This window comes from Martes martes (genome assembly GCF_963455335.1).
Source record: "Martes martes genome assembly, chromosome: 17".
Lineage (NCBI taxonomy): Eukaryota > Metazoa > Chordata > Mammalia > Carnivora > Mustelidae > Martes > Martes martes.
The window spans coordinates 53828124-53840439 of NC_137905.1; the positions used below are offsets into that span (position 1 = coordinate 53828124).

Here is a 12316-nt window from a genome sequence, read left to right on the forward strand (position 1 = left end):
CATGCACATGAGTGGCGGGAGGGGCAAAGGGAGAGGGAGAGGCGGACTCCCCGCAGGGAGCCTCACAAAGACGTGGGACTCAATCCTAGGACCCCAGGATCATGACCCGCCCCGAAGACAGACACTTAACTGACTGAGCCACCCAGGCGCCCCTTATTTCAAGGCTTTTAACCATGTCAGCACCATTAGAAGGTTTAGAATATTACATGTTTTATAGTAAAGTCTCAGAAATTCTTTTGCTTAGTAAGATACAGCAACCTTCCATCACGATTTTAATCAGTTGGCCTTTTGCTTATGTCTTGGCTCAGCCTCCCATCCCAAGTACCATAAACCAGGTGGCTTACGTGACAGAAATTTACTTCTCACAGTGCTGGAGGCTGGCAAGTCCAAAATCTTAGTGCTGATTAGTTCAGTTCCTGATGGCACGCGCTCTCTCTAGTTTAGAACACGGTATTCTTGCTGTGTTTTTGAGTGAGGGCAAGAGTGAGGGGCAGCAAGTACTCAGACCTCTTCTCCTGGCACCTCTAATCCCGTTCCTGGTTCTCCACCCTCGTGACCTGCCCGAGACCCCCTCCTCCGACAGCATCATACTGGGGTGGACGCAGACTTTCAGACCATGCAGCCTGCCTTACATTTTGTAGGTTTTTATTCTGCAATTTTGTTCAGACAGTGTTTGATCTGGCCTTAGTTAAGAAGGTTTTCATGCACAAGCTCTTTATTGCATATACTGTGTGGCCAATGACCTAGAAAATTAAAGAACACTGTGTAGATAGGGAATTGCTCTGTTGCTTGGCTGTTCGATAAAGTCACAGTTGTGATTTATGGGGTGCCGGGCTGGCTCAGTCGGTGGAACCTTTGACTCTTGATCTCCGGGTCATGAGTTCGAGCCCCATGTTGGGTACAGAGATTACTTTAAAAAAAGTCATAATTGTGGGGCGCCTGGGTGGCTCAGTGCGTTAAAGCCTCTGCCTTCGGCTCAGGTCATGATCCCAGGATTCTGGAATCGAGCCCGTATCGGGCTCTCTGCTCAGCAGGGAGCCTGCCTCTTCCTCTCTCTGCCTGTCTCTCTGCCTACTTGTGGTCTCTGCCTGTCAAATAAATAAATAAAATCTTTTAAAAAAATCATAATTGTCATCTCTGACTTCTTTCTCCAATTATTATTCTTTTATAAGATTTTGTTTATTTATTTGACAGGGTGAGATACAGGCGAGAGAGGGAACACAAGCCGAGGGGGAGTGGGAGAGAGAGAAGCAGGCCTCCTGCCGAGCAGGCAGCCCCACATGGGGCTCCCAGGACCCTGGGATCATGACCTGAGCTGAAGGCAGACACTTAACGACTGAGCCAACCAGGCGCCCCAATTATTATTCTTTATAATGTTAAGTATTTCTCTGACTTGAGACTTCAAAAAAGAGTGGTCTTAACACAAATTCCCGTTCTCGTATTATGTGCTAGTTCTAGAATAGAAGCCCTTGCTTTTTTTGAGAGAGAGTTGTTAAGAATTCCACAAACTGTAATTTTGTGCAATTGTGGTTATTTATTATTTCTGTCCTGGTTTCATTGTGCGTTACTAGAATGTTTTATGAATTGTCAATTGTCGTGATTTATTTTTCCAAATATATAATGCCTCATAAGTGATTTACTCCACTGGTCAGTATTGCAAAATGGCCATTCCCAATGAATATAATTTTATAACCAGTATTCAGAAAAATATTTTTATAACTTCGATTGAATTCTTCCTCATTTCCCCAGTGCTGCTCTGGTTTTCTAACTCCAAATTGCCGTTGACTAGATTACTCATCAGATAAGTTTCTTCTGGATTATTTAGCATTAGAGTATATCATATTATAGTTTAGCATTAATACCCAATAAATATGCAGTAAGTATGTATGGTATTTTTTCTCTCTTCAGATAGGAAACAGCTATATATTTTCTGTGAAGTGGTATGTGATTGGGGGCCATGATACCCCTTCTGTCAGGGCTAACATAAATTTGCACACTGATTTTTCTTTTTCTGTTTTCTTTTTTGCCATTGATTATTTAAAGTAGTCTTCTCTAAAAGTAATTTGAATTCCATGTAAGTACCTTTTTATCTTAATCCTATTCCTTTTGTGTTCCTAAAAAATTGAAGATCATGGTTCCTCTTCATAACTGATCAAAATATGTAGTACTTTTGGTGTAATTTGTTTTTCAGTATGAAATTTTTCTAGAATTAATGGGAAACCTATGGTTCTTTATATCTTGTAGCCATCTCTCCCAAATGTATGATCAAGGAATTACCACCCAAAGAGAACAGTCATACAGGGGAACTACTGCAGAGAGTTAAACTGGAAAGACATAAAAGCTGTGACACCGAAGATTATGCCTTTAGAGCAGTCCAGAAAAATATTCATGACTTTGAGTATCAGTGGAGAGACGGTGAAAGAAATTACAAAGCCATGCTTGTGACCCTTAACAAAAATCTCATTGGTGGAAAGGCTCACTATGGTAGAAGAGAGGCAGGAAATAAGCCAACTGAAACCAGGTTTGGACTAAGCTTTCAGTCACATCTGGCTGGGGTGCAGATTCTTCAGACCGAAGGGAAAATTTTTGAATGTTACCAAGTTGAGAATTCTGTCAACAATGGTTCTTCGGTTTCACTGCGTCCCACAACTCTTCCTAGTGTCCGCACCAACATTTCTAGTGAACACGGGCGTGATATCTTGCATTCTTCATTACTCAGACAAGACCAGAAAGCACACATTAGGGAAGAACCTTACAAACATAGTGAGTGTGACAAAGCAGTTAATCCCGGTTCACACCTCACTAGACGTCAGGTCATCCGTCCAGGAGAGAAACCATATAAATGTGACGTATGTGGGAAGGTCTTCAGTCACAACTCCCACCTCGCATGTCATCGAAGAATTCACACCGGAGAGAAACCTTACAAATGCACTGAGTGTGGCAAGGTCTTCAGTCGCAATTCACACCTTGTACGTCATCACAGAATTCACACTGGAGAGAAACCTTACCACTGCAATGAGTGTGGCAAAGCCTTTAGTGAGTGTTCAAGCCTTACTAACCATCAGGTAATCCATACTGGAGAGAAACCTTACAAGTGCAACGAATGTTGTAAGGTCTTCAGTCAGAGTTCAGGCCTTGCGAGCCATCGCAGAATTCATACTGGGGAGAAACCTTACAAATGTAATGAGTGTGGCAAAGCCTTTACGTATAGCTCACAACTCACTAACCACCAGGTAATCCATACCGGTGTGAAGCCTTACAAATGCACCGAGTGTGGCAAAGCCTTTAATCAGAGCTCGCATCTCACTAGACATCAAATAATCCACACAGGGGAGAAACATTACAAGTGTGACGAATGCGGGAAGGTCTTCAGTTACGACTCACACCTCGCACGTCATCGCAGGATTCATTCCGGAGAGAAGCCTTACCAGTGTAGCGAGTGTGGCAGAGCCTTTAGTATGTACTCAAGCCTTACTTACCACCAGGTAATCCATACTAGAGAGAAACCTTACAAATGTAATGAATGCGGCAAGGTCTTCAGTCAGAGTTCGAGCCTTCCTAGTCATCGGAGAATTCATACTGGCGAGAAACCATACACATGTACCCAGTGTGGCCGATCTTTTATTCAGCGCTCAAACCTCACTAGACATCAGATGATTCATACTGGAGAGAAACCATATAAATGTAATGTGTGTGGGAAGGTCTTCAGCCAAAATTCGAGCCTTGTGAGTCATCAGAGAATTCATACTGGGGAGTTAACAAAGGTAGTGAGTGTGACAAAGCCTTTATGGTCAGTTCAAGCTTGAATTGGCCTTAGAGAGTCCACACGAAAGAGAAGTCACAGAAATGCAGCGTATGGCGCAGAGGACTTACACAGGCTTCCCAGCTCCCTAGACATCGCGATACCCATCTCTGATGAAGCCACATTAAGGTAACATGCACCTAAGGCTTTTGCCTGTGGATCGAAACTACAGAACATCGCAGGCCTCATACCAGAGAGCACCCTTGCATGTACAATGAATCTCAAGGCTTTCTGTCCAACATCCATGCCTTTGATGTCCTGACCGTATTTATACCAGAGAGAAACCTGCGGATTTACTGAACATCTAAAGGCCTTTAAAGCAACAGTGTGTCCTTGGGGTTCACCAGTTCATCATAGAACAAAATAATTCATAATAGGAAGAAGTCTTACAAATGTAATGAATATTTTTATATTTCTTCCATGACTTTCACAACAGAATCCACATCAGAGAATTCTTACAAGGAATAAAATAACTAAGTCTCAAGTTCTCTAAATTTAACCTGAGATAGTACATACTGCAGAATGAATTTTTTTTAAATACTTAAAGCATACCACAGAATAAGTTAAAGCCAAAATGTGGTAAAACTCTAGATGGAAAAAAAGATACATAGAGATATAGCAAAGGTATCTAGAGCCTGAAGATATATACTGTGGTTTCTTTTCTAAATCGTTTCTAGTTTAAAGTATTGTTTTACACTTCACATTTAAAGCTGTGATCATTTTTGAGCTAATATTTGTACAGGTGTGAAGTTTTTTTGGGGGGGTATGGAAATCAACTGGTCCAGCATCATTTCTCCCCCCCTTTTTTTTTAAACCCTCTCTTCATTCACTTTCCTCGGTACCTTTGTCCAAGCTCAGTTGGAAGTACTTGCGTTGGACCATTTATGGGTCCTCTCTTCTTTTCCATTGATCTGTGTGTCTCTTACTCCACAAATATAATGTGGTCTTGATTATGTTTCACTGTATTAGAAATATAGAATGAGTGATTGCAACCACTGTATTCTTCCTTTTCAGATGTTTTAGCTATTCTAGTTCCTTTGCCTTTCCTTATAACTTTTAGAATAATCTTGTTTGTATCTACAAAATATCTTGATAGAAATTCCGTTAAACCTGTGTATCAATTTACAGTCATTTGACATCGTTTCTATATTGTATCTTCCAATAAATGGCTGTGGTATGTCTGTTTGTGTGATCTTTTATAGTTTTTTGGGATCAAAATCCTATCAGTGTTTTGTTAAATTAACATGTTTGTACTTTTTCCTTTTCGAGCAGTCATACATATTGTATTTTTTATTTCAGTTTCCATGTGTTGATTGCTACTGCATTTGAGGTAAGATAGATTTTTTAAAAACATATTTATTTATTTCGAGAGAGAATGAGTGCAAGGAGGGGCAAAAAGAGGGGAAGAAAGAGAATCTCAGCAACACTCTACGCTGAGCACGGAGCTCGATCTCACGACCCTGAGATTGTGACCTGAGCCAAAATCAAGAGTCAGACATTTAACCGACTGAGCCACCCAGGCGCCCCAAGATAGATCTAGTAAAATGTTGATCTTGTGTCCTTGAAATTTACTCATCTCCCAGGGCACCTGGCTGGCTCAGTCAGAAGAATGTGCAATGCTCGATCTTTGGGTCATGAGTTCAAGCCCCATATTGGGTGTAGAGATTACTAGAACCAAAAACAAACTTAAACAATTTACTAATCTCACTTGCTTTAGAGATTTGTAGGTTCCTTGGGCTTTTCTGTGTATACTACTTCATTAGTTTCCTAATGCGGCTGTAAGAAATTACCGCAAGCTAAATGCACTGAAACAATAAAGTTTATTCTCCTACACTACTCAGCGTAAGACAATCAAAAGTGGATTCACAGCACTGTTAACCTTGATACTGCACGAGGAGTAGGTGTCCTTGCGCTTTCCACGTTCCGGAGACTGCGTATATGCTTTGCCTCGTGGCCCACTGCCTCCAAGGTGGCATCTTGGTACTGTCCATCCTGATTCAGAGCAACAACTTCTCTGTCTCCAACTCCACTGGCATCCTTCTTCTCACACCCTCCCAATCACATCACATCTATCACATAATCCAGGGTCATCTCCCATCTCAAGATCCTTAACTAGGACACATTTGCGAACTCCCTTTTGACGTAGAATGGAACCCTGGCAGGTTATCGGGATGAGGCTGTGCCTATCCTGGGGGGGTGGGGGGGTGGGGGGGGGACTGCAAATACAGTACCTTCTGTCCATGGGTAAACTGTAAACAACGCCTTCCTTTCTGGCCTCCATCACTTCCTGTGCTTAATTTCATGGGCTATCATCTTACAGTATGTTGACTAGCAGTGGTGACAGAGGATACCATTGCCTTATCCCCAGACTCTGGCGGGGAAAGAGTCATGTTTGCTGTATAGGAAGGTTTTGTAACTGTTCTTCAGTGAGCCGAGGAAGTTCCCCTCTGTGGGTTGTATCCTTTGAATATTAACACCCTATCAGTTACATAGTTTTCAGATATTTTCTCCCATTCTATAGATAGCATTTTCACTCTTGGTGGATTCTTCTGCTGTGCATAAGCTTTTTTAAAAGAATTTTTTAGGGGCGCCTGGGCGGCTCAGTGGGTTAAGCAGCTGCCTTCGGCTCAGGTCACGATCCTAAGGTCCTGGGATCAAGCCCCGCATCGGGCTCTCTGCTTGGTGGAGAGCCTGCTTCTCCCTCTGCCTGAGGGAGAAGAGAGCCTGCTTCTCCCTCTGTCAAATAAATAAATAAAATCTTTAAAAAATTAGAAGTTTTAAAAATTTTATTTATTAGAACATGAAAGAGAAAGCACAGATAGGGAGAGGGAGAAGCAGACTCCCCACTGAGCAGGGAACCCGACATGGGGCTTGATCCGAGGACCCTGGGATCATGGCCTGAGCTGAAGGCAGACACTTCAATGACTGAGCCAGGCGCCCCTGCGCAGAAACATTGTAGTTTGATGTGGTCACACTTGTCTGTTTTAGCTTGTTTCCCCCCTCTGTGCTTTTGGTGTCAAATTCAAAAACCATTCCACAGGCCAATGTCAAGAAACTTTTTCAGTTTTCTCTAGGAGTTTTACAGATTCAAGTCTTAGACTTTAAGTTTTTGATACTTTTTTTATAGTTGATTTTATGTATGATGGGAGATAAAGGTCCACTTTCAACTTCTGTGTGTGGGTGGAGATCGCTTTCCCCAGCACCATGTACTGAAGGGACCGTCCTTTTCCCACTTTGTGTTTTTGGCACCAATTTTGCACCTCAGGTGGCTGTAAATATATGAGATCATTTCTCCTCTGTCTAGCTGGGGTCTTGCAGGGTCTAATAGAGAATTTCAGTCCAGCTTCCCTCTAAAATAGCCTCTTCGGGAATTGGGGTCTCTCACCCCTCCTCTTTGCCTCATCCTCACGTTCTTTCTCAGAACTGCTTAGAGGAGAATGGGGCTGCGGCGGGGGAGCTCCTACCTGTTAATTTCCAGAAGCCCAGATGCAAATAAAGGGTGCAGAGGACTTAAAATTTGGTAAATGAATTTATAGTTTTTGTTGATTTTGTTGTTAAAACCTGCATTTCGGGGGTCCCTGGGTGGCTTGGGCTAGTGCTGTCTCACTCTCTGTGAAATAAAAAAATAAATGAAAAAAATAAACCCTGTTTCAAGCATTTTTCTTTTTTTTTTTTTTAAGATTTTTTTTAGAGAGAGAGTGAGCAAGCACGAGCAGTGGGGAGGGCAGAAGCAGAGGGAAAAGCAGACTCCCTGCTAACCAGGGAGCCTGATGCGAGACGCAATCCCAGGACCCCAGGATCGTGACCTGAGTTGAAGACAGATGCTTAACCAGCCCAGCCACCCAGGTGCCCTCAAGAGCCCTTGGATCACCAAGTCTTCCTTTCCTAGGGGATCTTCTGGTTGTTCCACATGTCAAAGACAAAGTCATGAATGCAAGTGAACAAGCCATCAGAAAATTCCCTTGGCAAAAAAAAAAAAAGAAAGAAAGAAAAGAAAATTCCCTTGGCACCATTTCTACTTCCTCTTGTGTTTGTTTGTTTTTTAAGGATTTTACTTATTCATTTGACAGAGATCACAAGTAGGCAGAGAGGCAGGCAGAGAGAAAGGGAAGCAAGCTCCCTGCTGAGCGGAGAGCCTGACGCGGGGCTCGATCCAAGGACCCTGAGGTCATGACCTGAGCCAAAGGCAGAGGCTTAACCCACTGAGCCACCCAGGTGCCCCTGTCCATTTGTTTTTTAAAGTAATCCCTAAGCCTAACACGGGGCTTGAAATCATGACCCCAAGATCAAGTTGCATGTTCTACCAACTGAGCAAGCCAGGTCCCTCTCTTCAAGTAGAGTTAGCTGCCAATGTACAGAAGATCACTTGTAATCATCAACGATAGGGTGATGATTCCACACACAACACTTCTGAGGCCAAATATGAGGGGTTTTCTCTGCACCAACCAATTCTCCAGCTCTCCAGACACCAACTGGGGGTCCTATCATTTGATTCTGAAACCAACTGCTTGGAATTAGCACAGACCCAGGCACTAAGGACTCAGTCTCCTAACGCGTCCACTTTAGATGCCAATTCCAAGTCCTGGGCCTCCTGTACTTCTGACCCAGCGGCTGTATGTGGCTACAAATTCCAGTATATTCTTGAGGTAGAAGTGGCGATATACAGGGATCATTTCTCAATTCTTTATTTTATTAACAGAAATGCCTCTAACATTCAGCCATTAGCATAAAGTTCCGTATTCATTGTAGGTGAGAACTGTGGGTCAGATTAACTTTCCTTCTCATCCTATGTGCTGAGCATACATTCCTATTTTAAACATAATAGAGCTTGAAATGCTTGAAGTCCTTTCCTGAAGATGTAATCATAAGGGAGAAATGTAATCTTATCACAGCAAGGTGTATAACACCACGAAATACTAAAATACAGGCATGCCTGGAGTAAAACCTATGCAGTCATATTGTATATTTTAATGATTCATTTTTGCGTCAAACTGCTTTCTTTTTGATGTCTTACTATGAGGGATATACTAGCAATACTACATACTTTTGTGTTTTCTGCTGTACTGAAAAAAGTCTGTGAATGAGAACTGCGAATACCTCAAAAAAGTGGGAAAGTCCCCTGTAAGGCGATCACAGGCTTGTTGAATATTTCAAAGTTTTCAAGTAATTTACGTTTTTCCGATTTCTAATTCTTTTTAAGTCTGTTTTAGTAATCTGTATTTATGGAAATAATTCTCAATTTTCAAGTTAAGATAAAGTTTGAAGTAATTCCTACAGGTTTTAAAAATCTATCAATAATCTTATTTACTGTAATTAGTATTGTTCATGTGTCTGCACAGCTTAAAATGACTATTTCAAAAGATCTACCTATTATAACAATTTTGGTAAGATTACATTTATGTATTTTATGTGTTTTTCTATACCTCATTATATTCCATATAATTCTCATTTCTGCCTTTTGCTGGATTCACACTGTATCTTTTTTTAAATTCTTGATTTGGACCTGTAGGACATAAAATGTCCAGTGAAGTTTTAATATGTAAGTTTGCAACTAACTTACTTCCTTTAGATGCTTCTTCATTAAATAAATACCAGAAACTTGAACAAGAATTTTCTTAATTTTTCATGTAGAAAAACTAGTTATCAAAACAAATAGTGACTATCTTTTAGGGTTTCAATATTTAAATATTTCTGAAAGCACAGTTTTCCATATACTATAATTTGACAGATGATAAACATTATCTGTCTTATTACAAAATATCCTATATTGTGTGTTGATGCAAAATGAATAAACATTTTAGAATCTCTAAAAGAAGGTTTTATTTGAGCACAGTTTAGGACAGCTGCCCCAAACCAACAATCTCCACAGGGAAGAAAGTGCTCTAGAGAATGAAGAGGTTTTACAGGATTGTATAATTTTTGTCCATCTTGTAAAAGCTCAAAAGATTATAGATCAGCATTTAGTTAGGAACCCCTCTCCACTTCCTCCTTTTCTCTGTGCATTACATTCCTCTCCTTTTATCTCTGGACTTGCCTACTGATGCAGGAAAAACGTTAGGTTTTGAAGCTGATGGCCAAGAAAGAATTCTTGAGACGTTCTTGGTACAAAAGGTGATTTTATTAAAGCATGGGGACAGGACGCTTGGGCAGAAAGAAGTTGCCCTGGGGTCATGAGGAGTGACCCATTATATACTTTCAAATTGGGAGAGGGTTAGGGATAGGGTAAGTCTCTAATGAATTTTGGAAACAAGTTTTCCAGGACTTTGAGGGGGCTAGCTGTTGTTGGGAAAAGGTCATTTATTACCATCTCCTAAAACCTGAGTCATGAGACCCTTCAGGAATGTATCAGTGGGCCATATGCTTGGGGGATGATTGGCAACACATATCTTGGGGGGAGGGGGAGGTTTAGAGATAAAGGAAGTTTCCGAAACAATTTTTATATGTTAAAGAAAGTGGGCTTACGGAATCCTGGGGCAAGGTTGGGCTAGGATTGCCTTTTGTCCTAGGCAAAGTGTCAACACTGAGGCAGTTGAGCCCCTAGAGGAATGATACTCTGTTTCAAGGACTAGTCAATGGGCTGTAGGTAGTAAGGAAACTTAATAATTTTTCTTCTGCTTTTGTTTCCCACATCACCTATGGTTTGCCATTGCATGCATGTCCCAAATAGCAATTCTTTTGCTATTCCTAAATAAACCCATTTCAGGATAAAATAACTGGCTATTAAGGTTGATACATATGCTAAATATATATATGATCTATACTTAATATATAAATATTATAGTATAATGTAAATATTCAGCTCATATTAGCTCAATTTTTCTTTGGGCCAAATTTAAGGTCATCTTTGATGGATGTTCTTTGTGTGTGTTGTAAGAACAAATATAAATTAAAAGTAAGAGGCTTAATTCCTCCTGTCGAAAACAAGGTTAAAGATGACCCTTCCTTCCTCTTTTATTTTTTTTTTGGTCAGAACATTTACCTTAGAAGACGTGCAAGTGTAAGTACGTTCTCAGTCTCTTTGAAATGTATCTTTTAAAAGACTATTCTGTGTGGACAGATGTTTTTGTGATTTGTTCTGCATAAGCCACCCCTTGGACCTGCAGGTACACATGCGGGCTAAGGAAGGTTGGTTGTGAGGCTCGTGCATCCCCTCTCCTGCTCCAGGCTTTCCCCGCCCCCCATGGAATCTGGGAGGGGAGGCAGACACACTCGGCCCAGGCTCCTCGAAAATACAGAAACATGATAACACGGAAATGCAGCTCTCTCCAAACTGCATGTAGGTGAACAAATGTTTAGTTTCAAACCCTGTTATTTTGCCCTATAAATATGGCCCTTAGGGGGACGGTCGGTTGGAAGTCTGAGCAGAGGGGAGGACTCTCCGCCCAGGCCTCTCAGTCAGGACTCCAGCCTGGCTGTCTCCACGGGGCTTCTCCGGCTGACGAGGCTGGATGTTGCAAGTACCCAATTTGATGTAGCTTTGCCTTATTCTCAGCTACTGCCTACGATTGTCTTCATCTATGTGTAGATTACTTTCCTCTTCCGTTTTGTACTGGCCACCCCAATTACCACGTAAAGTTAGGAAGGTCTGTGTGTAATAGACGGTGCTGTCCAGTCCTCTTACTTGGGTACTAATTATTATTAGTGATGTGATTTGAAGTAGTGGGGTTCAGAGCCGACAGCCAGGAAAAAAAATCCTTGAGATGTCTTTGGTGCAAAAAGGTGGTTTTATTAAAGCACGGGGACAGAACCTGCAGGCAGAAAGAGCTGCACTGGGGTTGTAAGGAGTGACTGATGATGCAAGATTTTCTATCCTGTGGATGGGCGGGTGACGTTAGGGCTCCAGGAAATTGAGTCTATAGGTTTCTATTGCTTTTTTCTTGTAAATCCTTCAGACAGCTGCAAACTGACGGGGACTCCTGTCCCTGCAGGACTGTGATCTCTATCAGTTAACCATTTGTTTTTCCCTTTCCTTTGTTCTAGGGCAGAGAGGAGTGCCTGAGGAGTGTCACAGGTATCCCATCTGAGGGGCGGGGCTTGGAGGTGTCCGCTCGTGCTCGGCCCTCAGCATCGTTAGGAAGACATGTTTGTCATGGGTTCTATGAAAGGGTAAGATTTCTGTCTTTGCAATCTCTTAACTGTGTGCCAGTAATACACATCCAAATCTGGTTTAATGCTTATTCAGTAATAAAATCTTTTTTTCCCTTTTTCTCAGCCACCTTTGTGGAGAGGATTTCTGGGTCAGGAGAAAAATTGTTTTTATTTTTAATTATATAGTCTCATCTGCTGATGTGGAATAAAGACTATGTCTGGGACAATTCAGTTCCGTTGTGTTTACTAGTTTAGGGGCACTAAATCCTCACTAAGCCGTCCCTGCAGGGTTACACAAAGACCTTCCTGTAGGTTTCTGCACACACAGGGTTTTAAGGTAATACCCAGTTCATTCACATTTAAATGTACTCTCTACAGGGCCAATCTGAATGAGAATTCACATATAGCTTTTCTTCTTAGGTCACA

At 41.7% G+C, this 12316-nt stretch overlaps 1 protein-coding gene across 1 annotated transcript in view; it reads left to right on the forward strand.

The window, feature by feature from the left end:
• LOC308358420 (zinc finger protein 701-like) overlaps positions 1 to 7816 on the forward strand; it is a gene marked incomplete at its 5' end in the record, with an annotated part of 16725 nt that extends 8909 nt beyond the window's left edge. The window contains 2 exons of the mRNA XM_080828602.1: positions 5102 to 5132; positions 7483 to 7816. Coding sequence (XP_080684728.1) covers positions 5102 to 5115 — 14 coding nt within the window. The 3' untranslated portion in view covers positions 5116 to 5132; positions 7483 to 7816. The remainder of the gene's footprint in view (positions 1 to 5101; positions 5133 to 7482) is intronic.
• Positions 7817 to 12316: the final 4500 nt, after the last annotated feature.